This window comes from Erpetoichthys calabaricus, chromosome 8 (genome assembly GCF_900747795.2).
Source record: "Erpetoichthys calabaricus chromosome 8, fErpCal1.3, whole genome shotgun sequence".
NCBI lineage: Eukaryota > Metazoa > Chordata > Cladistia > Polypteriformes > Polypteridae > Erpetoichthys > Erpetoichthys calabaricus.
Window position 1 is genome coordinate 63,404,712 of NC_041401.2, and position 25,455 is coordinate 63,430,166.

The window sequence follows — 25,455 nt, forward strand, 5'->3', positions numbered from 1 at the left end:
TGACCAGTTTTGGCTGCTAATTAACTTCTTTTGCCTTTGTTTTAATTAACTTTACTCAGACCCCTTAGTTGTCTCTTTTTCCTTAATTAGCAGAAAAACAATAATGACACACAAAACGAGCCGCCACATGACCAGCTCACACAATATTTGGAAATAAAAAAAGGTGAAGTTCTCAGTCAGGCTGATCTCTCAGGTCACCAAAATATTTTGACGGAAAACAAAACAGAAAATCAACAGTTTTGGAAATGTCTGTTGCGGCAGAATGAGAGCAGCAACAAGCTGTAGAATTAAATAACAAGTTTAATTAACAGCAAGAATACCAGCTTCTCATTAAGAACCTGTTTGGAGTTTGAAGCCCCAATTAACCTGGTCATCTGTTGGCTCATTTCATGTCTTATTTCTGCTTGGCTGCCATTTAATGATGAAAAGGATCAATTCAGAGGACTGAATCCTTAAAAACAGGGCTATTAAACTGAAAGGAAAAGAAGTGAATTAGCAGTGAAAATTGGTCACTGAGTAGGAAAAGAGTTAGAATGAGAACCTGCAGCCACTCGGCCCTCCAGGCCTGGAGTTCGACATCTGTGCCCTATGGCATCACTCTGAAGAACCAGTGTGGCCCATTTATTTTTAAGAGTGTAGATCAGATCTTACAGGCATTTATTTTATGCTGATCAGTAATGTCTTCCGAACGACAATAAGACCACTCGACTTAACTTGATGTGTCAAAATTTGAAAAAAAAAGATAAACACACACTTATGTTATTTTTCAAAATTTTATTTTTATGTTAGATGATTTCTCTTTTTTCCCAAAGTGACAAATGTAATATCATATTTAACATTTTTTTTTCTGTAACATTAAACATCCCCAATTTAAAGAGTTTGCAGAATATAATACAATAAGTGGAGTGAATCGGGTCAAATGTCCCACTTCTCTTTGTTTTTCAGTTTATTTGTACTCAATAACTAACTAACTCCATAGCGGGATGATATCACCTCAGTGATGACTTCTCTTCATGTTCTGCTGGCCTTGATACTAGGAAGCCATAACCACACTCACCTGTTTGACCTAAAACTGTACACTTTATAAATTCTTTCCAGTGTTTGAAAAAGACAGTGTCATACATAGTTTACATACAGTATTACATTTTAATCAGATTTAAAATATCTAACATAGACTATATTAGTACAGTAGAATCTCACTGCAACACGTGTGCAGTACAAAAAATCTATATACCACAGAAAAAAAACCTTTCTGATAATTTATTTTTACAAAGATTATTATTATAATTTGAAGGCACACCTATTCATATAGGCACTCTATTCTAGTTCTTGTTTTATAATACAGTATTGCACAAGTGAGACAAGCAGGTGACCCAAGGATAGAGGTTGCACTGACATTTTCTAATTTACAGTCAAATTCATTCATGGTGACTATTTTAGAAAAGTAGTCATACAGTACTGTTGTGTGTATGAAGCCCTGCTGACTTGCCACAGCTAATTACATAATGTGATGAATGGCTACTACACTCTTGTCAGTTAAGAGTCTTACAACTCAACATTCTCTGCACTTAACACGTTGAGCTTCAGCAGCTCCAATTTAGCACTCCTGTCTAACAAACTTCAACTGCCCTCTTTGTTTAGAAATTCATTGACCATGTTGCCCTAAGACAACTCCACTGCCTACAGTTGATCTTTGAGCTTATCTGGTTTCAGAAATTAAAAGAAAACTAAAAAGGTTAAAAATTGATGTAAGGAATTCCCTAAGTAGCAGTTAGATGAGTGTGTCAGTTTGTTTTCATATCATGCATACGCATTGATGAGTCCTTGCAATTTGAATTTGCAGTACATTAATGTAGTATGTAGGTGAAGCGAGTGATTTTATTTTAATATGTTAAAGAGCTCCAGTTTTTTAGGAAATGTCCACATGACTCAGTTTAATTCATGTTTTTGACCTCCTCTCACTGGGCCTAGTTTAATTAAATTTACTGGCATACCCCATCCTGTGCACACAAGGACCCATCTGATAAGCTTTATGCTCAGCTGAGCTTCAGATGAATTAATTTGTGTGAATTTGATCGACGGCAATTTGAAAAGGTCCAGTAAAACTAACCACAGCAAAGGGCTCTTCATAGGCTGGAAGGTGGTGCTGGCCAGTCAGTTAAATTGTGAATCACATTCTCAAGGAGGGCGGCACGGTGGTGCAGTGGTAGTGCTGCTGCCCAACAGTAAAGGAGACCATGGTTTGCATCTCTCCCCAAGGCTGCATGAGTTTCCTTTGGGTGCTCCGGTTTCCTCCAATAGTCCCAAAGACATGCATGGAAATTGGTGATCCTAAATTGGTCCGTGTGTGTTCGCCCTGCGATGGACTGGCACCCTGTCGAGGGTATGTTCTTGCCTTGCACCCTATTACCTGGGATAGGCTCCATCAGACCCCCACGACCCTATTCAGGACTAAGCAGGTTAGCAAATGAATGACTGACTGACATCCTCAACGACACAGATGATTCAAAATGGCTATCAAGAAGAACTTCTCCATACAAAGATTTCTGGTCTTTAAAACAATCGTTTGAGTCACATAGCTGTAACGGGGACTCTGATGGCTTATAAAAAATATCTGGAACAATCTAAGCACTAATTACTTTGAGGGTGGACATTGTAACTGGCCCTGACTAACATGACATAAAGGTGCACTTTTATTCCTTCATAAACCTAAAACCATTCATGTTGTAACCTTCCAGAAGAGTTCAATCTAAACAGAGAAGGACATGGTGGCCACAGAAATGGATGGAGACTTCTGTGCTATGGATTTTAATTGCTGGATGTGACTACAGCTCTTCAGTCTTAACCACTCATCACCATCCATATTTTTGCTTTATTCACCCGACCCACCAGTAGCTGGTGCTCCATCTTTAAGTCAAAAATGCTAACAAATGATCCCACCTTATGTACAGGTGGCATTCGAAGTAAGTTATTGTGACATGTGCTGCTCTGCATCGGACTTGACCAGAATAACCTCATGCTGCTATCCTTAGATAAGAAGCAAAATGATTCTCCTGCTAAGGACATCCATTAATACTTAAGGCATGAAGAGAAGTAATTCTCCTGTGTAAAATACTGCATTTTCTTTTTAGTGCATTAATGTGCACCACCATAAGATTAAAAAGGGTAACTACTTGGTACTACCTGGGGAAACAAGTCAGTTACGATGTGGGCCACATTTTGGACCCAGATATACTGTCTATCATATAGAAATGCAGAAAGCATATTTGGCTCATGGACTATTTGTGGTTATCCTTATTATAGTGTTTTAAAAAGTGTAATAAAAGGGTGTAATGAGAAGTATTTACTTTCACTTGCATGAAGTCTATGCACTGATGACTACCTTTATGGAGATGAAGGTGATTAAAGATGCTGTGATCAAGCCCCATACATGAAGCTTTTACACAGAGATAGATTTTTTGGGACATGGAAGACATAGAATTTATTTTCAAATGTCCAAAGTCACACTCTGCAGTACCTCAGCTCCACAGGGTCACATGTTCAGATCCCACTTCTGCCTCACTGTGAGACCCTGAGCAAGTCATTAGCCCGGCCTGCTCTTCAGTTACAGTAATATGAATGTGTCAGTTTTGTACTATTTTTCATGTAAAGTGCTTTAAGATGGTGTTCACCATAAAAGGCACTAATTATAATAAAGAGCAATTGACTTTAAAAAATAACCTGAGCCCTTTGCAACCAACTTTGGAGCAGAAGGAGACTAATAGCCACATTAGTTATGACATTTGTGTTTCATCTGCACCATTTAATGCCTCATACTTCACAAAAACCTTGCATGATAGCCCAATTGTGGCTCATGTGCTTTGACAGCAGACCACCATTGATGCTCATTTGGTCTCCGTGATCCTGTATACAAATATCAAAAGAAGGTACAGGTGCCCCAAAGCAAAGAAAGAATTTTGTGGACAATGGACAATTAAGGCAACAAGCTTATCCTCTTGTAAGATGCACTGAATCACAATGGCCAACAAATTTAAAAAGTATCTGTGACAGTGAAATGTTACATAGGATCAAAGATGAAGCTGTCCAGTCCATAACAGACAGATAAAGATTCAATATATTTATAAAATATTTCTCCTCAAACTAGTTGTCATTCCTGAGCTATGAAATTGCAAATCAAAAGACCCTATGGAATTGTACCGTTTACAGAAGTCAAAATAAAACAACACATATTTATATGTATCCTGATATGAGTGATGGAACTTCCAGCCTGGAACACAGTCTTCTTCTACCCACGAGATTTGCTACATTATTGCTATGACTAATCTTCTCTTGCAACTTCTCTTGCAATAATTTGCCTGTGCATTGATTAAATCATAGGAAAAGGGCTAAAAAAATATAACAACCCAAACCTACAGTACAATTTCTGACCTACTAATAAAGTTCCGTCTGTTTCTTCTTGCCCCCCTCCCCATACTTATAAACTTAACACACATTCAGGCACACACACACACACACACACACTCACACGATTTCTTTGGCATTATTGTGCAAAGAGTCAAGTCTCCAGGATACTCCACTTCACCAAGTTCAAGACACACAGGAGGCAATGAAGGACACCCCATCCATCAACTTGTTCAGAAACTTTTAACAGAGATGGCTCCCGGCTTCCTTACTTTTGGCCCAAAGAATCAGACACCTGTGGCGTTGACCCATGATGGCACTGAGTCTAGATCAAACATTGGACGTCCCCAGCTGTTGATGGCTAAAGTGACGCAGGCAATTCCAATGATGTTCATGACGATTCCAGTTTTTGCCTAGGAAAAAAGTAAAATAAGTTTGACGTAGTTAACGTAAAATTATCTTTGCTAGAGTTTACTGAGAGCCGAAGCATCTCCTACAGCTCAAGGTACATCATTAGGAACATTCACATGTTGCCATGGTCAAAGAGTAAGGAGGTTGCTGAGGTGAAAAAGGGCAACTCATCAGGTTAAGTGCTACATTTAACAGACTGTTATGCTGTTTTTGTATGATTTTATAATTGTCTTCTTTCTTTCATTTTGTCAAGGTGATAGTCTCATGATAGTCTCAGGTCATGCGATTGAAGTCACAACAGTGATAATCACTTTTATGTTATTTGCCTCTCTTGTGAATGCTTGCACCTGGCAGGTGCATTCCAGTGGGTGCTTTGACATGCCACATCACGGTGATCATCCTATACATTTACACCCAGCTGAGAAATATGGAAGAAACTCCTGGCTTCTCCAGTCCATGATGGACGGTCTGAAAACATCTTCATAAAGTTTTTGTAACTGCTATTATTTGTATATCCCCTATCTTGTGCATTTAGTTCCTGTGGGTAGTATATTAAAACAATCTATGGGTAAAAGTTTTACAGTCATTAGGTACAGATAGTCATCAACTTACGAGCACGTTCAATTCCGATGGACCTGTTGCAAGTCGATGGTCCGGTATATGCATTCAAACCTGACTGTGTGTATAGTGCTATATAATAAGTCCCTTAAGTCATTTTGTTTGTTTTGTTTCCTTTTCATTCATCATAAAATCATTCATGATTTTATTATCATATCATTGTGTGGATTTTCTATCATTTTTTTGTAAATTATTTTTTATTATTTTATCTCATTATTTCTGTTGCTCACATATGGGTGCTTCACGGATCCTTTCTTTGTCTGTGTCATGTTACGTCATCAGTGTTCACCTCTCCCAGTGTTCATTGTGTTAACTCTGAGAGGAGGAATTGTACCTGCAGAGTTTGAGCACTTGTATACTAACTGTTTTAACGTTTCAGCCTCTTAATAATAAACATTAACAGATAAAGGAGTTCAGTGGGGTGTCATTACCCCTTTGTCGCAGTTCACATCATGAGTCACAATGCAGAAGCTTCGGAGGTTAACTGGATTCAAAGCCAAAGCACAGCAGTACAGAGCGTGCAGTGCAGTGAACATGAGATAACTTAAAGTGACTTGCGATTGCATTCGCTTTCTTTCCTCCCTCATACTGCATGATCACCTTCATTTTTGTGTCAAGATCAATTTCCTTTTTTCCTGAAACTGTAAGACCAATATAACTGAACATAGTCAAAATGTAATAAACTGAAATTGAGATGAATGAGTCATACAGAGCTGGAGTGGTGAAAACTGTCATTTGCCTGTGAGACACAGTAACAGTCGTAAGTCGAATGGTCGTAAGATACATAGCTCGTAAGTCGACAACTACCGGTATTTTTATGTGCTCTTGTTCTATCGTTTTTATGTATGAGTTTCTTTTATTTTGTTTTGTTATTTTCTGTCAGGGTCCTCAGCATTTGTTATTTTTTTGGGGGGATTCTAGTGGTCTCTGTTTTGATTTTCTTGTATATTTGGAGGTACTGGTTGTTATATCCGTTATATCTGTTTATCACAAATTGGCTCAGTTTTGTTTGTATATTTGTATTCATATCATTTCTGCCACCATTTTGTTTATTTATCAGTGATGCTACTTTGAGTTCCCATTGTTAAGATGGCACCCATGTTGCTACAGGCCTATCCTCAGAGGTAGTGAGCCATCAATCACAGCGCAATGGGATGAATGTGCACCTCAAAGTTGTTCCATATCCAAGTACTCAGATTTTCTAAAAATTTCTTGCTGTTTCTTTATTTAAATATACTTTTTGATTCTCCAGTGTATGAACATCTTTTGACCTTTTTCTGTCTCACGCTTTGGCTTTTAGTATTTTTGTTCTCCTGGTCTTGATTTTCTCTTTTTTGTTGACTTTGTCTTTTCTCCCAGCTACTTATTAAAATATAATGCTTGTTTTTTTTTGTTTTTTTTAAGAACAACACTTTCTAGAATTGTACTCTTTAGGAGCTATTGATTTTTAGGCAGGCACTCAGAAATGATAATGTGGAAGTAAACCCTTATGGGTATTATATTAAAACATTCTCTGGGTTTTTTGTTGTTTTTTCACGTGGGGATTCCATTTTACATAAATTGACAAATTTATTCTTGCTCTTGTTTTTTTGATTTGATGTGATACCATTGGATGATGCCATGAGGCCACAATTACTTTGCTAAGATGTCACAAAAGTTACAATGTATATATATGTGACATTGAGAGGAAGCATTATCCCTGACTGGATACATGATAATTGACAATTCTCCTTTACTGTAGTTAGTTGCTATTTCAAGTAGGCCCTACTGGTAGGTTTGTGCTTCTGACAGAGAGTATGTTTTGCACCTAACTTTGAAATTAACGTCTTGCCTCTTTGATTATGGTTACCAATTCCATTTTATTCATCTCACAGTCTTGACCACTTGCTTTACCTGACTGTATCTCTGTCCTTTTTGATTATCTCCTGTTTTTTCCCTAGACATGCCTTGTGTTCCTACAGCAGACTGTCCAATAGGACCTCTGCAATTGCTTCCTTTACAGAGATAGATAGCACTAAGGTATGCTAGATGTTAAAACCACACACTGTAGTGTTTCTTTGAGCTCTCAGTCTCACAGCTACAATCAACGTAATTTAGAGGCACTTTTTCAGCTTCTTTTTCATGACTATAAAAAATGTAAGACATCTTACATGGAAGTGTTCTGAGATACTGGAAAAGCTAAAGCCTCCATACCTCTAGGCTGCCATAGCCAATGAATTGTGGATTCTTTAGTCTTATAAAAAAACAATTTTAGCAAGAGAATTCAGTTATGATGCTTTGGATATCCTAAAGCAGATGGGCTGGACTTTGATCATGTGTGTCCTAACCTTTTGCTAGCAAAAAAATATAAGAATTTAATAATGACTGGGACTGCAAGATGAATTACTTCATATTGTTGATGATCATGTTGTCATCTTAAGGTTTGAAAAGGATATTCTCTACCAAAGATGGTCTGTGGCAAAGGCTCACCAGAGAGCCAGAGAAAGATGACTTTTAGGGTGATCTAAAGCGTTAATTAACTTCTATTTGTGGAAAATAGGCAAGTCAGCACAATAATCAGAAAAGTATCTTAACACATGTATAAAGCAGACCTAGAGGGTCCTAAAAGGATTTGGATGTGTTCTTTTGTAAAAATTCTTTATGTTGTTCCCGGTATTGATTCCAGTAAAATGTGCACACATTTTAAAGAAAATAAGTTAGATTTTTGGACCTTCTGTGATTTACAGTTGGTGGTAGGAACTACTCATAAAAAATAGTGAAAATTCACTTGAGCCTAAAATGTAATTCAAAGAAATAATAATTTACTTCAGACCTGCAACTTAGCTGTATGAGAGATTACTGGTAGTGAGTGTATTAGAGAAAGGCATCTAATGATATCTGAACTTACCATATCAGCAACCTGAAGATATCCATAGGAGAACACAATGGCATTGGGAGGCGTCGCGACAGGCAGCATGAATGCGAATGAGGTGCTCAGTGTGCATGGCACCATCACATACAGAGGATTTATACCAATTGACTTGGACTGAAAAGACAAGATGCCAGGAATTACACACATATTTTTACATCAGTGCTATCAACTAAGGTTTTTTTTTATTTTACAAATATTTAGACAGTGTTGTTCCTACAGTGTGTTATCACACAAACAGAAAAACATAAGTCAGTTGTTTACTAAAAAAGAACTGATCATCACCCTTGTGATCCAATGGCCCAAGAAACCACTGCATGAAAGTGCTGCATTGAGATGCTGAGGAACAGATGGGAATTAATAGGTTTACCAGCAGGAAATTTTATGTCATGGCCCTTTGATGAGGTAGCTTCTAATGTGACAATTCATAGAAAACAATTCTGGCCCAGTTGTGCCATAATTGTGACTTCTCAGAGAGACTCTGACCTCTCATCTCTTTCTGGCTGATACTATTAATGTCAGACAGACAGAAATTACTTTTTTGTATCTGGTGTGATGCAAAACACTCTTAATTCTTTAAGTTTGCTTTTTATTTTCCCCAAAAAATAGAGTTAACCTTAACTTTTTGTTGTGTTGACCAAATAATAAATCAGCAATGAGCTTGTGGCTCTCTCAAAATACTACATTAACTCTTTCAGGGCTGATGTTGACTTTTGTCAAAATTCAGGAGTAGAGGACTTTAATCAGCTGTAAACTGCAACAAACTCACCCTTACGTTTTAGTTTGACTCTCTTTGCTAGAAGGAAAGTTACATAGGTTTGTTGATTTAACCTCGATTCCCTAAGCATGCATGAGTAGCGAAGAGCAAACAAGCTCTAAAATGGTACTGACATCTGGCGAGAGACTAAAGCGAATATACAAAGCAAAATACTCCATGGATGTTTCACGTAATTTCGTTGAATAGGACTCTGACTTGTTGGACTCCGAGTATGATGCAAGTGATCTGGAGATGGGTATCAAAAGCGAAAGTGAAGTACCAGCATCATCTGATCGGTCCTCAGCTGATTGTGGTGCTGAACACTTTTGTGTAGCTGATGCTCCTGCAGAATTGTTTGCCTGGTAAGACTACCACTTATGATGTCAAGAGGTACAAACCAGATTGCGTCACATTGCGACCGCCACCACCACCCACCTGCAGTGTGAAGACAGCCAGGCCGTGCATTCCTGCTGACCATCGACATGGCCCCACGCAGCCACTGCCGCCAGAGATGCCGAATATACGCCAACAGCAGCCACAGCACATAGCAACAGATGTCTTATGTTGACTTATGTGTGAAACCATTGCTATGTGTGCTTTTCAGAAAACAGAGTTTTTTGGAAAAAATATTCAGCCCTCAAAGAGTTAATGCAACAAAAGTGTCAAGATGAGATATTAAAGTTATACCTGTATGTCCACAGCATGTTAATGTACTGTAAAGGTGTGTCACAAATGTACACCAGGAGACCACCTTCCTAGCACTGGTGAGGTTAGCGTATGAGATGGGGGTGCTGACACTAACAGGTTATTCTCTTTTACCTGTAGCATCAAAAAGCCACCCTAAAAGGATGCCTAGCCCCGCCCACAATGTTCTGAGAAAACTCCGCCCCTTCCATCACCAACAATATAAAAAGAAACCATCCAGGAAAGGTGGCATCAGTATTTGATCAGTAATCCAAGAAGGACCGACCTCCAACTCCTTTGCTACCACGTATTCTGTTGAAAGGCTGACACTGGCCCTACTTTGCTTGTTTTTTTGCCACTATGTGGCTGCTGCTTTTGATGTCATTAAAAGGGGTGACCCGGCTGGTAGCCCCAACCTTTTGCCTGCTACCCCAGTCTGTTTTCCTGGCCACATTATAACTGCAACATCACAATCTAAGCTTTGATAAGATAAAAGAATTAGCTTTTGGTAAGAGTAACATTCGGCTGATAACCCTTCTTCTTTATCAAGCAGAGGTGACCTGTAATCATAGAAACAGGATTTGCCTGAATTTCCACTCTGTTTGATTTGGTCTCAACTTAGGTAAAGGTCGGCTACCAAGACCAGATAAAATATCTGTGGCTGGTCTTATTGTAATCAAAAGCAAAATGAAGATCTTCAGATGGAGAGGAATTTCTTTGACATAATTATTGTTGTGTGCTATCTGCTTTGGTGTGTTTGAAAATCTTTCCATTGTTTTTTTTTTTTTTTTTTTTGCTGTTGTAGTTAATTTTTACTTATCTTCCAACTTTTGCTTTGATGTTGATATGATTTATTCCTGTTTTTTTAGGGATGCATTCACATTGTGGGATCACCGATGCACACAATGACGTCATAGGTGACACTTTAAAATATAAGTTACAAAACTGGATTTCAAGTTTGTTAATTTGTTGGAAATCAAAGGTATAGATAAGATGGGAATGCTCCACATGAGGGTGAAGTCTTCAGTGGAGTTCCTTGGGGGTCTGTGCTTGGACTCTTAGTTTTTCCAATTTATATTAATGACTTTGATTCTGATGTAGTTAGTTGACTTGTGGAATTCCCAAATGACATTGGAGGAATACAAGATACTAAGGAGGCAGCAAAAGCAATTCAAAAAGGTGTGAACAGTCCTCAAAACTGTAAAAAGCACTTCAAAAAGGCAGTTTAATTTAGAAATGTGCAAAGTACTAAACATGAGCAAAAGGAACATTATGATTACAGCAGAAAATGCTGACCTACTTTTACTTTTACTATGGAAAAGTAATTAGAATTTCAAATAAAATGCTATTAAAAGTGTTCAACATAAATCAATGGTGGATGATGTTACTATTCAGGTTCTACTCAGACACTATAATGTGGTAGTGAGATTGTATCTGAAGTATCATGTTCTGTTTTGGTAACTGCACTATAATAAAAAAGATATAGCAGCACTAGGAGCTGCACAGAGGAGGGCATCCAAATGCATCATGGGACAAAAATGCATGTTAAACTCTGACAATGTCACATTATGTGCCTTCTAGTGCTGAGGCATGTCAGACTTGCAGACTGCAGTCGCTGATCTTATTGCTGGACCGTGTCTGTTTAAATGACTGAAAATTGCTAAGTGTGTTTACTTTACTGACTGAGTGCCGACTTTCCAGCAAAGTCATACTCGTCTCTGTTTGTGACAGCCAATGACACACTGCTTGATAAAGCCAGCATTGTACGAAAGGTTAACAGCTATAGTGAGTTCAGCCGCTCTCTCTGCCCTTTTTTCTTTTCCCATTCTGCTGTTTATGTGAAACACAACACATCAACCTGATGAGCTTCTCTTCTGTTCATGAGGTCCAAAACACATGAGTTCCTTATTCCTCATCCCTGCATTCTATGCATTGTACTTCCATAGGAGCTTTGATTGGTTGTCAGCTCTCATTCACACAGAACCCACCCATCCAACTAAAGACAAAATCAAATCTGTGTGATTTTATTGGAGTGAGTCATGGATGAGTGTTGTGGTGTGAAATTTTGAATATGAGTTGATAAATATTTTGTATGTCTTTATTTGTATGATTCAGTACCCCCACCCCCTTTTAGGACTGAGTCTGTTTGTAATTTTATGACAGGGTTGGGGGAAGTGCCTCAAATCAGTTTGGCAAGTGATTCTCTGCAGGACTCTCTCAGTCAACCCCCACTGGAAAACCAGACTGCCAAACTGGGAAGCATCAGCTCAACAAATGGTTTGGGGGAAGCTGTGAAGGTATTCTGTGCCCCATTGGTCTGAAGTATGGCTGTTTGGAATTGGCTTGTATCAGAAGCCTTCAAGTACCAAGATGCCCTATTGGCTGTAGAGTTTGGACAGAGAGTCTATGAATTTGCTTGCTTTACCTCACTCTCTCTCTCTTATAAACATTTGATGAAAGAGCATCTCACACACCATGAACTGAAAAGGACAACACTATGAAGAGCACAGCTCGGCAGCCATATTGAGACAGGCAGGCGGCCTGTTCTGAAGAAAGCTGACCACAAATAAGGACTTAACTAGAGACATTTAAAGTAACTACAAGTCTGTGTGCCGCCTGAAACTACACATCGCCATTTATCAGGTTGTACTTTGCTTATTGTTATTATTTATGAATATTATCAATAATGCATTATTTAAAGCATAACTTAACTCTTACTTGTCTTTTACTACACCTAATTGCCTGAGGTTATAAATGTAGAAGGGAAGGTGGGGAGAAGTTATATGATACAATACCTTATAAACAGTGATAAATCTGGGAGATTAGAGGTGTTCTTACAAAGGCTACATATTAATAATACAAAAGGGGAAAGTAGAATAATATATTACTCTACCAAGACAAAACAATGAGGTTGGACAGAGTCAATGGCCATGTCACATTAGGTGTCCAGCTTCTGCTTCCAACTCACTAAGATTATGTAGGCAGTATGGTGTAGTGGTTACGGCTTTGGACTTCAAACCATGGGGTTGAAGTCCCACTAATGACACGGTGTGGCCATAAGCAAGTCACTTGACCTACCTGCGCTTCAATTGGAAAACCAAAATAAATGTTACCAATTGTATCATGAATGTTGCAAGTTTCCTTGGACAAAAGTGTCAGCCAAATAAATAAATGTAAATGAAGTCTGTGAGTGAAAATCGCTAGAAAAGTCACATAATATGACACAGCCTTTAGGGAACTAAAACTCTTTAGTCTTGAGTACATTGCTTTGTTAGAATTAATAGCTAAAAATCTAACAATGGAAACGGTATCATTACCATTTCAGAAACTGCTGTCATGTGTCCATTTTCTAGCAAAAAGTTACTCTATTTATGATGCATCCTTTTTTTTTCCGTTTCTTACTTTATCACAATGCATTGATTATTCACTTATTTATGTTTTCCTCTTTGAGTGTAAGGTGTTGATAATCCCATTGGCTTCCATGTTAGTTTCAAATATTGTTGGAGCCACTTGTTGTCCTTGGGTGCATGTGGGCACACGTTAGTAGGTCACATCATGGAGAAAATTTGAATTGAAGAGGACAACTGCCCTGGAAGCTAATTTGTGTTTTATAGTAGAAGTCTAATAATCCTGAAGGGGTTATTCTTGAGCAATAATAAACAAGCTACCCAATTTTCAGCTATCTAGCAATACAATTCCTTGACAATTTGACAAATGTTTATGGTGACATTGTTTATGGACCTTTTGCTACTATATGTAACAATAATGAATCTGCATGGTCTCTTTGTGGAATATTTACTATTCACAATAATAATTCCATGATCAATAGATTATTTTTACTGGCACATCATTTGCAATCCCAGAACAATTTGCTGTTTTTTTCTGCCTTCTATTCTACCTTGAGAATCAATGAGTTCTGCCATAGTCAATGTGTTATAGAGTGGCCTACAAGGTTTTCTGTACCTGTGAAGTTTCTGTATACTAATGTATACAGTAGGTCACATAAAGTATCATTTAAGGACACAGAGAAAAGAGGACAGTCCTACAGAGATGGTAGTTTATCTTGAGTGGTAGATGTGAAAGTCCTACTCTCTTGTCTAAGATGGGCAGAGCTACCACAGAGCGCACCTCCACTTCATGTCCTGATAAGAAGTTGCATGTGTGTAGAAACCCTTTGCATGTTGCTAGAATTGAGATTCCTACACGGACAAGAATGGTAAAGTTCATCCTGTTTTGGCACTCATGATTACCACTCAGTTTGGGAATTTTATTTGGGATTCAAATGGTTAGCCATATACAACCTCTCCGGCAAGACAGAAAACATTGTCATTGGATTTATAGTGAATTGTTCAAGCTGTTCTGTAATTATGCCAGCTGCATGGCCTTTCAAGTGGAACGGGCTCTGAGCAGTGTGGTGTTGGCTTTGGCCACTGGGCAGACTCTCATGTCTTTTGTGAAAAGTTCCAAGCATGGAATTTACAAGAATTTAGGATAAGATACAAATATCCATCTCCGTCCAGGTTTTCAGGGTGTGTACCATGTGGTAAGCTGCCCAGTATATAAGCCACATGATGCATGGAGTTGTGATGCCTAACCTGTAGCTCTATTCAGAAGCAATGACTGGTGCAGGTCCTAAAATGTTTGGTTTAAGGAAGCCGCTTCTTGTCTAACGGCTGAATCAATTAGTCAAGAAAATTCCACAGGCAGCATGTAAAACATTACTTTTTTGCCAAAACATCTCTTGGACTCAAATAATTAATAATTAATTAAGGAACTTGCTGACCTCATGTAAAACATTCCACAATTGACATTAATAAAACAACTGCAAAAGTGGTTTCTTTCATCTCTAATACATCTCAGATACAGTTTATATTCTTAGTGTGCCAACATAACATCAAGCGGCTTTGCCGTCATGTCACCATCTGATTGGGATACTTATGTAAGTGATAATAAGCCATAGAAGGTAAGTCAGAAGGCTTCTAACTCAGCATCCCAATTAGAGAAGTGCAAAGGTTCGTCTCACACAGAGCTCCCTGCCCCGTGCTGAAAGAGAGCTAAGTGAAATGACCTGTGAAAAAGAAGGAAGAGGCGTGAAGAAGAAAATGAACAAGGTGGAAGCATTGGTGTTGGAGAGAAAGAGTCAACTGGGGAAAAGAGAAAACTGGGAAAAGCAGGGAATTCATTTTCTGATGTTAAAGTGCTTTATTGACTATGTCACAGAGGGCTCTTTTTTGTATGGCAGAGCTGGATTGTTACCATCCTCGATAGAAAGTAGGTACTAGAAAAAGTCCAAGAACATTCAGATTTTTATGAACGAGAGGAAACCATTCAGTTCATTGAGGGTATGTGGCTAGTAAGTTTGTCCTGAAGTCTGTTTTTAAAAGCTGAGTCTACTTCAACAGCATGACATATTACTTTAGTTTGAATTTATGTAACATTTTGTAGGGAGAAGTGCTTTCTGGGTTGCACCTTGAATGTGCTGTATTCCTGTCATTGCCCTCAAATATCTGTTTCACTATTTAACAATTTTATCAATGTCTTGAAGAATTTTCTAGAGTTGGATGAGGATCTCAAACACTGAAAACGTGTTCAGTTCTTCTAGGCTATCAGAATTCAACATTCACAGGGACAGCCCTGGTCGCTATTGTCCTCCATGACTTCTGTGTCTTTTTTATTTTGTGGTGAACACAACTGAACAAAATTTCAATATGCAGTCTCACTAGCACATCGTCCCAAGTATAAAACCTCTTGATTCATATTCACATGCTTTTTATGACTAGCAGTTTAATTATTTCTACACATTTCCTGGATGGTGAGAATATTGCTTCAACATGAAATGCTAAAACCTTTTCAGAGTTTTCTTCTTGTGTTAATCATTACTGTTCCATTTACCCGCATGTAGAACTTTGTACTTTTCTACACTTAGTTTTGTTGTAGTTTGTCAAGTTTTGAAGCTTGTTAATTCATTCTGATTTCTTGTCTTTGCGATTTCCTAGTAGATTATGACACATTCCTGGTAATAAAAGCTGGATTCCAATTTTGGAGTTCCAGTTACACAACTTTTACTGTGACTGTGAGATAAATTAATAACAAGTCACAGCTAAATCTCAGTTGAACTCAACTGAAAATGATAAGCATATCCAAAAAGAAGCAACATTTACAGTATAAGGTAGTTCTTCAAGGCATACAGTAGTCTGGCAAGTTTTTAATGTCATTTAGATATTTCATGTGCCAGAAGTAAAACGATTGAGTCACTTCATTCAACTTTTTTTTTTGATCTTTTATTGAATTTATTAAAAGCATATAACATTCCACACAATTAAGTCAAACTTAACAAAACTAAATTCAAATTAACCCCCAGCCTTGAGAAAGAGAGGAAGGCCAACAGCCAGAGTAAAACTATTGAGAGTAGTAAAGAGAGAATGGAGTCTTTTCCCCCAATGTAAATAAATGCTTATTCTAAAATATTATTGAGTAGGATCTGCCAGGTTTTAAAAAGGTTTTGAACAGAGTGAGAATTTGATTTTTTTCCAATTTCAAATAGTATGTAACATCAGTTGCCCACTGACTTAAAAGAGCTGGGCTAGGATTCTTCCAGTTGAGCAAGATAAGTCTACATGCTAATAGTGAAGTGAAGGCAATCACAGTTTGTTTGTCCTTCTCCACTTGAAGCCCATCTGGGAGTCCACAAAACACAACTGTTAGTGGATTAGGAGGGATTGTGACACCAAGGCTGTCTGATAGGCATTTAAACTTTTTTGTCCAGAAAGATGTTAATTTGGTGCACGGTAAAAACATGTGGCCCAGTGAGGCTGGAGCTCGAGTGCAATGTTCGCACTTTGTTCAACTTTCTACCATGTCCTATGATAATATTTTAAAGTTACACTTGTTAAGGTGGAACAGAAACCTGATTTTGGAGCTGGTTAAATTCTGAAACAACACACATCACTTGTGTGGCTGTGGAAATGGAGATGCCATGAATGTTTCTTCACATTACTTTATTTTAACACCTAACTTTGCACGTTTCCCCTCTACAGAAACGTAAAAGCAGTTTAAAGAGGGGTCAAACTTGTAAAAGCATTTCCTCCTACCCACCCAATGATTTCCTTGTATTATTAGAGATACTTGAGCAAATGGTGAGTCTTGACATCACTAGATCTTAAGACAGAGCTGCACATCTGCGTTGTCACACAAAAGAATATTACTAACAATTAAATGCATTAAATATGTTATGTGAAATCTTACCATAGAGGCGAGGATGGGCAGGAAGAGTGTGGCAGTAGCAACATTGCTGGTGCACTCTGTGAAGGTGGCTATCAACAGGCACAGGGTTATCGATATTGCCCATGGCGGAATGGCATGAAGAGGAGTCATCTGGTTGCCAAGCCATTTAGACAGGCCTGATGCCTAAATAAGAATATGTTTGACAGAAGACACAAGTAAACATCTCTGTGCATTTAATAAGAAGATGGCCTTTATGGGTTAAAGGAGACACCTGCTGTTGCAGAATGAACACCACACTGATATAATGAACAGGTAGCTGCTCTCCATGTGTTAAACTAAAGAGCACCTGAGAGCTGAGGAGATCTGGCACAGGGAAACGTAACAACTTACTGGTCAAACTGATTTGAAACCCTGACCATTTTTCTACACAATCTCATCTCTAGAAACTTCACCCAGAACCACACTTGGACAGAGTGGCCTAGAAGTGTTAATCTCTTCCAATGCCAGTCCACAATAACAGTGTGTAATCGTTTCGAATGCAGAATGAAAAAAGAAACCCTCACCTCACTTCCTTTAGCCAGTGCAAAGCCGCCTCCCAACAGTAAGACAATATTCCATGGCATCTTCTTCTGGATGACTCTCCAGCTGAGCAGTGTTGTTGTGGAACTGCTACTGGGAGGCTCTACATAAAAACAAACACAGCTCAAATTAAAATACTTCACATTCTCCACCGTTAGCAGTGCGATGACAGAGGAAAATGGTGGCACAAGTGGCTGTGAAAGAAGACATTTGATTTACAAAAACAGTCCACAGAGACATTCTGATGGATATAAATTACATAAAACATTCAAAATGCTAGTGAGATTGCAAAAAGATGATCATAATGTTTGTTTAACTGTAGCAACACTAAAAACCTACCTTCTTCACTACTATGTTTGGCATACACTGACTCCTCCATTGTATGCACTCTCATAATTGGGCTGCTAACTGGCAGATCCTCACCTTTAACACTCATATTTTACCTTCTGTTAAGCCTCAACCAGGATTTATCTAGACATCTAGACAATGAATGCCACTGTGGAGTAGATCATTATGTATTCAGTAGCACCAGTGACAGAGCTGAGAGGAAAGCCGAAATGTGATTTGACCAAGTAGAACTGGTGTCACAATTCAGCCTGTGCTCCACCCATGGCTCCATCTTTTGCCCTTTTAAATTTTTTTTTTCCAAATTCTTTTGTGAAATTAGATTTTCTGGTTTTATTTCCTCTGTTCTTTGTTTTCATGCTTGATCAGTGACATCAGGTCCTGATGTCCACGTCTTATAATCATTGCTCAATGCCCAAGTGCTATTACTAACAGTACCCCAGTAACTTGAATGAAAAGGAGAGAGAAGATAAAAGCAGACGCACTGCTAGCATGGCATTCGGTGCTCACGGTGCCCATGTCTACGTTCAGACTCTGTTCTTTGAATATTCATCACTTTTTGAATTCAGGTTTTGATCTTTGATCCCTTTTTTGGATGTGAGTTCTTTGAATTTAGGATTATGAGGTTGTAGTTTATAAGGTCTTTGTTCTGTCAGCGATTTGGCAGGTAAACTTTTGACCAAAAACTGGGAGATGCGTGTGAAAAACAAAACAAAACAAAAAAAATACATAAAGCAAAATAAACCGAAGCCCAATACAAGAGACAATAATTATGGTTTACAGAACAAGAGGGTCAACTGAAGCTACACGTGAGGAAAGAGAACAAAGATAAGTTTTGAATACTTCAGAGATTTGGTATCCGCAGATAAGGATTAGGATAAGGATTTGCACTCACAGCTGTCCTTTTATTACGGTGGCCCTGAAGTGCGATGCGCAAAAACAAATTAAATCATGCAAAAACAACTCAGAAAACACAAAAACAAATTGGAAACACAAACACAAATCAGAAAACGCAAAACAAATCAGAAAATGCAAAAATAAATTGAATATGCAAAAGCAAATCAGAATGTGCAAAAACAAATTGGAAATGCAAAAATGAATTGAATACACAACAACAAATCACAACACACAAAAACACATGAGAAAACGCAAATACAAATTTAATGCGCAAATGCAAATGAGAAAATAAAAATGAACTGAATGCGCAAAAGCAAGGTGTTTTTATGTATTGTGATTTGTTGTTGCGTGTTCAACTTGCTTTTGTGCATTCAATTCGTTTTTGCATTTTCTGATTTATTTTTGCTTTTCCATTTTGTTTTTGTGCATTCAATTTGTTTTTGCAGTGACCACTCACGCCGTGAGACCTCCTGACAGCTGCCAAGATGATTGAGAGTCGCGCGATTCCTCATCACGCTCAGCAAGATAGATTGTGCCAGGAAATTGGTGCAGACCCAGATAAGCAGACAGCAACTGAGGAGAACTAGCATACAGCTCTGTCCTTGATTCAATGGAGTTACCCAAAAACTAGCAGAAGGTCAAAAACATGAAAGGCAAGTAATTAGAAAGGTATTAAAAAGCCTGCATTTCCAACATGTCTTTGAGGAGGATTTTGCATGAGGACCTTAATTTCCATCTGTACAAAATGATGGCAGTGCAGGAACTCACTGAGAGAGACTGGGAGAGCCATAGAGAGTTGTGAGCAAACATTCTGCAAATCGTTCATCGAGATGCCATAGTCATGTGCAGCGACAAGGCACATTCCCATTTGAATGGTTGTGTAAATGAGCAAAAATTTTGCTATTGGGCCTCAACCAAACCTTGTGAACTTCATCAGAGACCCCTGCACAGTGAATGTGTTACAGTTTGGTGCGCTGTTGCAGAATTTGCCATTGTAGGCCCTTACTGTTCTGAGGAGGAGGGAGCAACGGTCACTGTTACTGCAGAACATTAAATTGAAATGCAGGAGAACTTTTTGCAGACCCATCTGGAAGAAATGGATGTGGTGGATGTCTGGTTTCAACAGGATGGAGCAACAGCTCATACGGCGTGGAGATCCATGCAAGTTTTGCGGGAGATGTTTCCGGGGAAGCTGATCTCCATGCACGGCGATGTCGGGTGGCCTTCATGTACGGCTGATCTCGCTCCATATGATTTCTTCTTGTGGGGGCTATCTCAAGTCAAAGGTATACACACACCAACCTCAAAACCTTGAAGCCCTCAAGGGTGCTATTCACCACAAAATCACCGCTATTCAGCTTGAAATATCCAAACAAGTCATGCGAGTGTTCAGAAATCATCTCGAAGAGTGTATTGCTAATGGTGGCCACCACCTTGAAGACATCATTTTTAAAACACAGTGAAAAAATCTATTTTGTATGCCCTTTCTTGTGTCGTAAAAAAATGTACAGTGGAACCTCAGGTCATGAACGTCTTGGACCACGTACAAATTGGGTTACGACCAAAAAGTTCGCCAAACTTTTGCATCTGTTCACGACCACATACTCGGGTGACGAACAAGCCAGTTTCCCTTCCGGTTCATACGCACCGATGATTTCCGCACGTGTTCAGTCTCTCCCTGTACAGTACATTGTTCTCAGTCAGACGTGCATCGCGCAGAGGGACTTTGTGATATAGCGGGTGCACAGCTCACGTCAAGAGGCCAGTTTTAAATAAATAATCGCCGCGCTTGCAGCTTAGGGGCGTGGTCGTTGATTGCTATAGCTGCCATGTTCTCTTCATAAATAGAAGCGCGAGGCGGCTAAAGGGAGGAAAAAGAAAAGAAAGATGGAGGTTGCAGAGTGAGGAAGTAAGCAGGAAGCAGTGTGGAAAGAACCGGTGTGAGCAAGCGAGTGAGCGTGTGCTTGCAGGAAGGCAGCTGGACAGTGAGCCCAAGCAAGGGTGTTTGGCTGACACTCGGTGGGGCAGAGTGAAGTAGTCGCTCCAGCTGAGCGATCAAGGAGCTGGAGTAACCAGAAGAAGGACGGCTGGCCGCATAAGGCCGAGAAGGCAGTGGGGGTCACCAGTTAAAGAATGCACTGGGCTTGTTTTTAAAGAGACTGCTTCCAGCATTGTTTTAACGTCGTTGTATTAAATGAAGACTTTTTTCTATTGGATTTTAACCTCCACTACACTTCTGTTTTTATGGGATTTATTTATTGAAGGATTCTGAAAGCACTGCACTCTATTTAATTTGGACATTGTTTTTGATTGTTGTTTTGTTGATTTTAATAAAAGCACTTGCCACTTTTTGCACCATCCCCTTGCTCCATTGTAGTGCCTCACTGTAATGCTCATCGGTAACATTACCGACGGTGATGGGTTTAAGGGTTCCCAGAAGCGAGATGGGAGCATGCAGCGAACAGACTTTACCTCAAAACTGTAATCTCCTCTCCACCCAGTTCCTCCTCACTGCCTTCATGCCAGAACTCGACTCATGCAACGTTAGTTTTCTTGGTTGTTTGTGGTTAGTTTTTGTATAAATTACAGATTTTTCAAATGTTCATTTTTTTCCCTGTGCTTAAAACTCATTAAAAAAAAGTATTTACAGCGATCGGTTCGTAAGGCTATAGCGTGAACACTTGCAATTTTAGTTTTCTCTGTTCAATGTTTTCTCAGTGTTATTCAATATTTTTACATTTAGTTTACTATTACACTGTGCATTCTATGGTATAATTAACTATTTTTGTGCTTTAAAAACTTTAAAAAAAATATATTTACATACAGCTTGTATGATCCGGAACGGATTAATTGTATTTACATACAATCCTATGGGAGAAATACTTTGGGTCACGACCAAATCGGGTTGTGACCAGAGTTTTGGAACGAATTACGGTCGTGACCCGAGCTTCCACTGTATTGTATCTTGTATCATTTTTGTAGAACAAATGTTTGAAATGTGGTACTTCTTTTTGGCTCATCCTGTACATGTTGTTGTCGTTATATTAAAAATTAAAGTTATTCATTGTTAGAGAGAACTGATAATTGTGAAACATTTTTCAAAAACAGTAAGGAGTGGACTGGCTGGACCCCACTTTAGTTTGCTCAAAAATTCTCTGTCATTCAACACACATGGACGTTTATCAAAAGGTTCAGAAACCATCAGTTTAAACAAAATGAAGCTGTTTGCAGATTTTTCATCTTACCTAAATCACCACTGTCTTGTCTCCAGAAGAAAAGTCTGGGTCTTTTGGAAGGGATGACAAAAAGCAGTATAGCAATGAAGACAGCGACAGTTGCATCTGTGACAAACCTTCAAGATCAAAAGCACAAAATGAACTGTGATTCTCCAACAGGAATACACAAATAACTGTTTTCATGAAAGCAAAAGGGTGATTTAAAAATTGGTTTGCATAAGGACTTACTCGGCTTCGGAATTGAAAACAAAAGTGGCCCATCCAGGAACAAAGCCAGGGTCTCTGGTGAACCACAGGATAACGAGCAAGGTGAACAGAGCTAGGACATTGATTTCACCAAAGCACATGGGCCCTAAGCGACGGTGCTCCTCCTTAATCACATTGAAAGCGGCAATCTCCTTTTCCGACTTCACCATTCCACATCCCCAAGTCTTCCTGAAGCTATTAAATGAAACAGTTCATCAATTTGCAAAATTCACTTGTTCTGACAGATTGTGCACTGCTTTGAAATTAATTGCCCCAATATTCATCCTGTTGAGTTAAAATATATCTTCTTAGCTAGATAATTCTTCAGATAATTCCTTTCTTCAGGTTTAGCATGAGCCAAGACAAACCAAGATCACTCCTGCACTACAACAAACATGGATAATTGTGACCAAAATGTCTGAAACCTGGTAGGGTAGGCTGCTGTATATTGTTTAGCTCACATTGTATGAATGATCTTTCCTCGCCAAATGAAATTTTGAAATATCACCAGACCCTGGATTTAAGCTGACCAAGAAAGAAAAGATATATGGGCTTGCACTTACTTGAACCCCATGAAGACAAACTGTAACCACAACCAGGCTATGGTCAACATGAGAACCATGTTTGGGAAGGCAAAGCCAAACCATGAAGCAAAATTAATGACATCGCCATTTTCAGGAAACAATCTAGGAAGAGAGAAAAGATGAATGACTTGATTAGGTATATATGATCAACTAAGTGGTGATGTGTTAGTTGTGGGGACTGAAAATTCAATGAGAATAGCAAAGGAAAAAGACAGGCAAAGATAGGAGTAGAAAGGACAGGTGAACAGATAAAAGAGAAACAATAGAGAGGAGAAGAGGATTGTGGATAGATGAAGAAGAGTAAGACAATGGAATTGACTCACTGGTTCATCTGTCCCTGAAGAACTAGGTTAGGCCCAGTACCAGTCAGCGTAGCGGTTCCTCCAATGCTGGCAGCATAGCACACACAAAGAGTCATTCCCTTGCACATTTTCCTTCTTTCTGCAGCTGGGTCACTTTGGCCAGATTCTGTCATGACCATGTCTTTCGGTATTACTGTGGAGTATATACCAGGGAAAATAGAACAAGAAGATGTATTGAGAATTAAGACTTCAACTTTGGTGTCTTGCTTACTCAAAAGAACATAAACTAATCCCACTGCAGGCCTATCAATACAGGAGAAGAAAGGTGTGCCACTGGGATAAAACACAACATCAGCTTGGATGAATACTGTCCAGCTGACATGATTTCTGTGTTACAACTCAGACAGCCGTGAGTGGACAGAATGAGACTGGACCACAAGTTCTGTTTCTTCTTTTGACAAATAAATAAGCATTATATTGATGATAATGACCTTTTGGTCACATTTATCACATTTTCCAGGGGTCTTTGTTTTCCTAAATCTGCTCAGCACTCACCAGTGACATCTTTAAGTGTTCCATTGCTCTTTTCCTCATTCTCATACTCTCCATCATGAATGCAGGGACTTTCGACCTCAGTGCTGTTCAGCTGTTCCAACACTGCCTGCACAATGGGGACCATCATGGCAGTGGTGGCTGTGTTGCTGATCCACATGGAGAGGAAAGCTGTGACACCCATGAATCCCAGCATTAGACTGCAAGACAACACACACACGTATTCAGACAAATATATTTAGAAGATCACTAATGCACTATTCACTTACAAAGTCAAAAGCAAAGGGTGTGTCTACCTAAGTTAACCAGAAGCCACAGTCAAACCCTGGACAGATTGTCTAAAGTCACTAATCAGATATTTTATTTTTGCAGTATGCTCCTCCTGGTCGAATGTGGGGATACTATTATAAACAAGTATCCTAGAAACTACAAGATTTATCTTTGGTATTGTTGTGATGCTTCGTTATCACTATGTGTGCTGAGATGGGCAAAGTTCCAAATTTTCAAAAGATCACGCAGTGTTTAAGAGAGAGAGATGGAGAATTGTAAAAGGGGCTCTTACAGTGCAGGCCGGACTCCCACGGTGAGCAACACTCTCAGTGCAATACGCTTGTGTAAGTTCCAGTGCTCAACTGCGACAGCTACCATCAGCCCACCAAGAAACAGCATGTTAGTATCCTTCAGGTACTGGACGCACACCTGTGATGGCAAAAGACAGAAGGGCAAAATACATTTTACAAACTACACAATCCAAAACAACTCATTAAGTTCATTTGGTAAGCCTTGTTTCAGCTGTATTCCACATTCCCATATTGGTTTTTGTGAAGAAGTGTTTCCTCTTTTTTTAGGTAAATCACATTCTCTTGAGAATTTGTTTCACTATTTAACTGAAAGAATCCTTTTAGATGGAATTCATCTAAATGCCTTTTGAAAATTTGAAGGCCAGTATTAGGGTGATAGGTCCTTCCTTCTATTTAATTCTGTCAAAATAAGCTCCAGTCCCACTTACCCAAAACTAGATTGAGTATAAAAAACATGATTTGTGGACTTGGAAGTAAATAAATGAGGCACAGAAATGTTGTTGCTTTTAAAGGTGAAAATTGGATGAGTGACTATCTGATAAATAGACAAGTCCATTACACTGAAATCAAGAGGACTAGGAAACCAAAACAACAAAAAGGACAAAAGATACTCAAATAAGGGGGTAAAATAAAAAAAAAGAGAAAGCCATTAGGGCCTAGATGCACAAAGGAGGTTTCTGACTGCATCATGGGGTGGATGGTCCACTTGCTGTCAATCTACTGCTATCATTCCTCCTTCTTAACTCAGTTCCCCTACTACTTCTACTTGTCCCACAATAAGCACTTGCAGGATTCTAGGTGTCATATAGGCAGAACACCCCCCAGCATGGCCAGATGTTCCTGCAGGCTCTTCAAATCATGAAGACAAACTGGATTTGAGCAGATATGCTGCCCTGCCCAGTACACTTGTGATGTTACCACATGTTGCTGTCTAGCAATATGGGGAGCCTCAGATAAGCATACCTGCTACTTCATGGCCATATCCTTCACTTTCTAGACATAAATCTCAAATTTCTTAAATGATCTCAATTTGGAGCTCAGCCTTTAATAAAATATGCAACATCAGAATTGAGTAGGTCTCATTTTCATTCTGTTTCAAGGACCCAATTTATTGAAATGAGGTGGAAATT

At 38.9% G+C, this 25,455-nt stretch overlaps 1 protein-coding gene across 1 annotated transcript in view; it reads right to left on the reverse strand.

The window, feature by feature from the left end:
- Window positions 1-1,274: 1,274 nt before the first annotated feature.
- The window catches only part of slc13a5b (solute carrier family 13 member 5b), a 56,279-nt gene continuing 32,098 nt past the window's right edge, over window positions 1,275-25,455 (reverse strand). The window contains exons 4-13 of the mRNA XM_028806639.2: window positions 24,307-24,443; window positions 23,748-23,944; window positions 23,214-23,385; window positions 22,870-22,992; window positions 22,289-22,501; window positions 22,070-22,176; window positions 17,567-17,685; window positions 17,025-17,186; window positions 8,318-8,455; window positions 1,275-4,814 (exon numbers count right to left, since the gene is read on the reverse strand). Of these exons, the coding sequence (XP_028662472.1) occupies window positions 4,689-4,814; window positions 8,318-8,455; window positions 17,025-17,186; window positions 17,567-17,685; window positions 22,070-22,176; window positions 22,289-22,501; window positions 22,870-22,992; window positions 23,214-23,385; window positions 23,748-23,944; window positions 24,307-24,443 (1,494 nt within the window). The 3' untranslated portion in view covers window positions 1,275-4,688. The remainder of the gene's footprint in view (window positions 4,815-8,317; window positions 8,456-17,024; window positions 17,187-17,566; window positions 17,686-22,069; window positions 22,177-22,288; window positions 22,502-22,869; window positions 22,993-23,213; window positions 23,386-23,747; window positions 23,945-24,306; window positions 24,444-25,455) is intronic.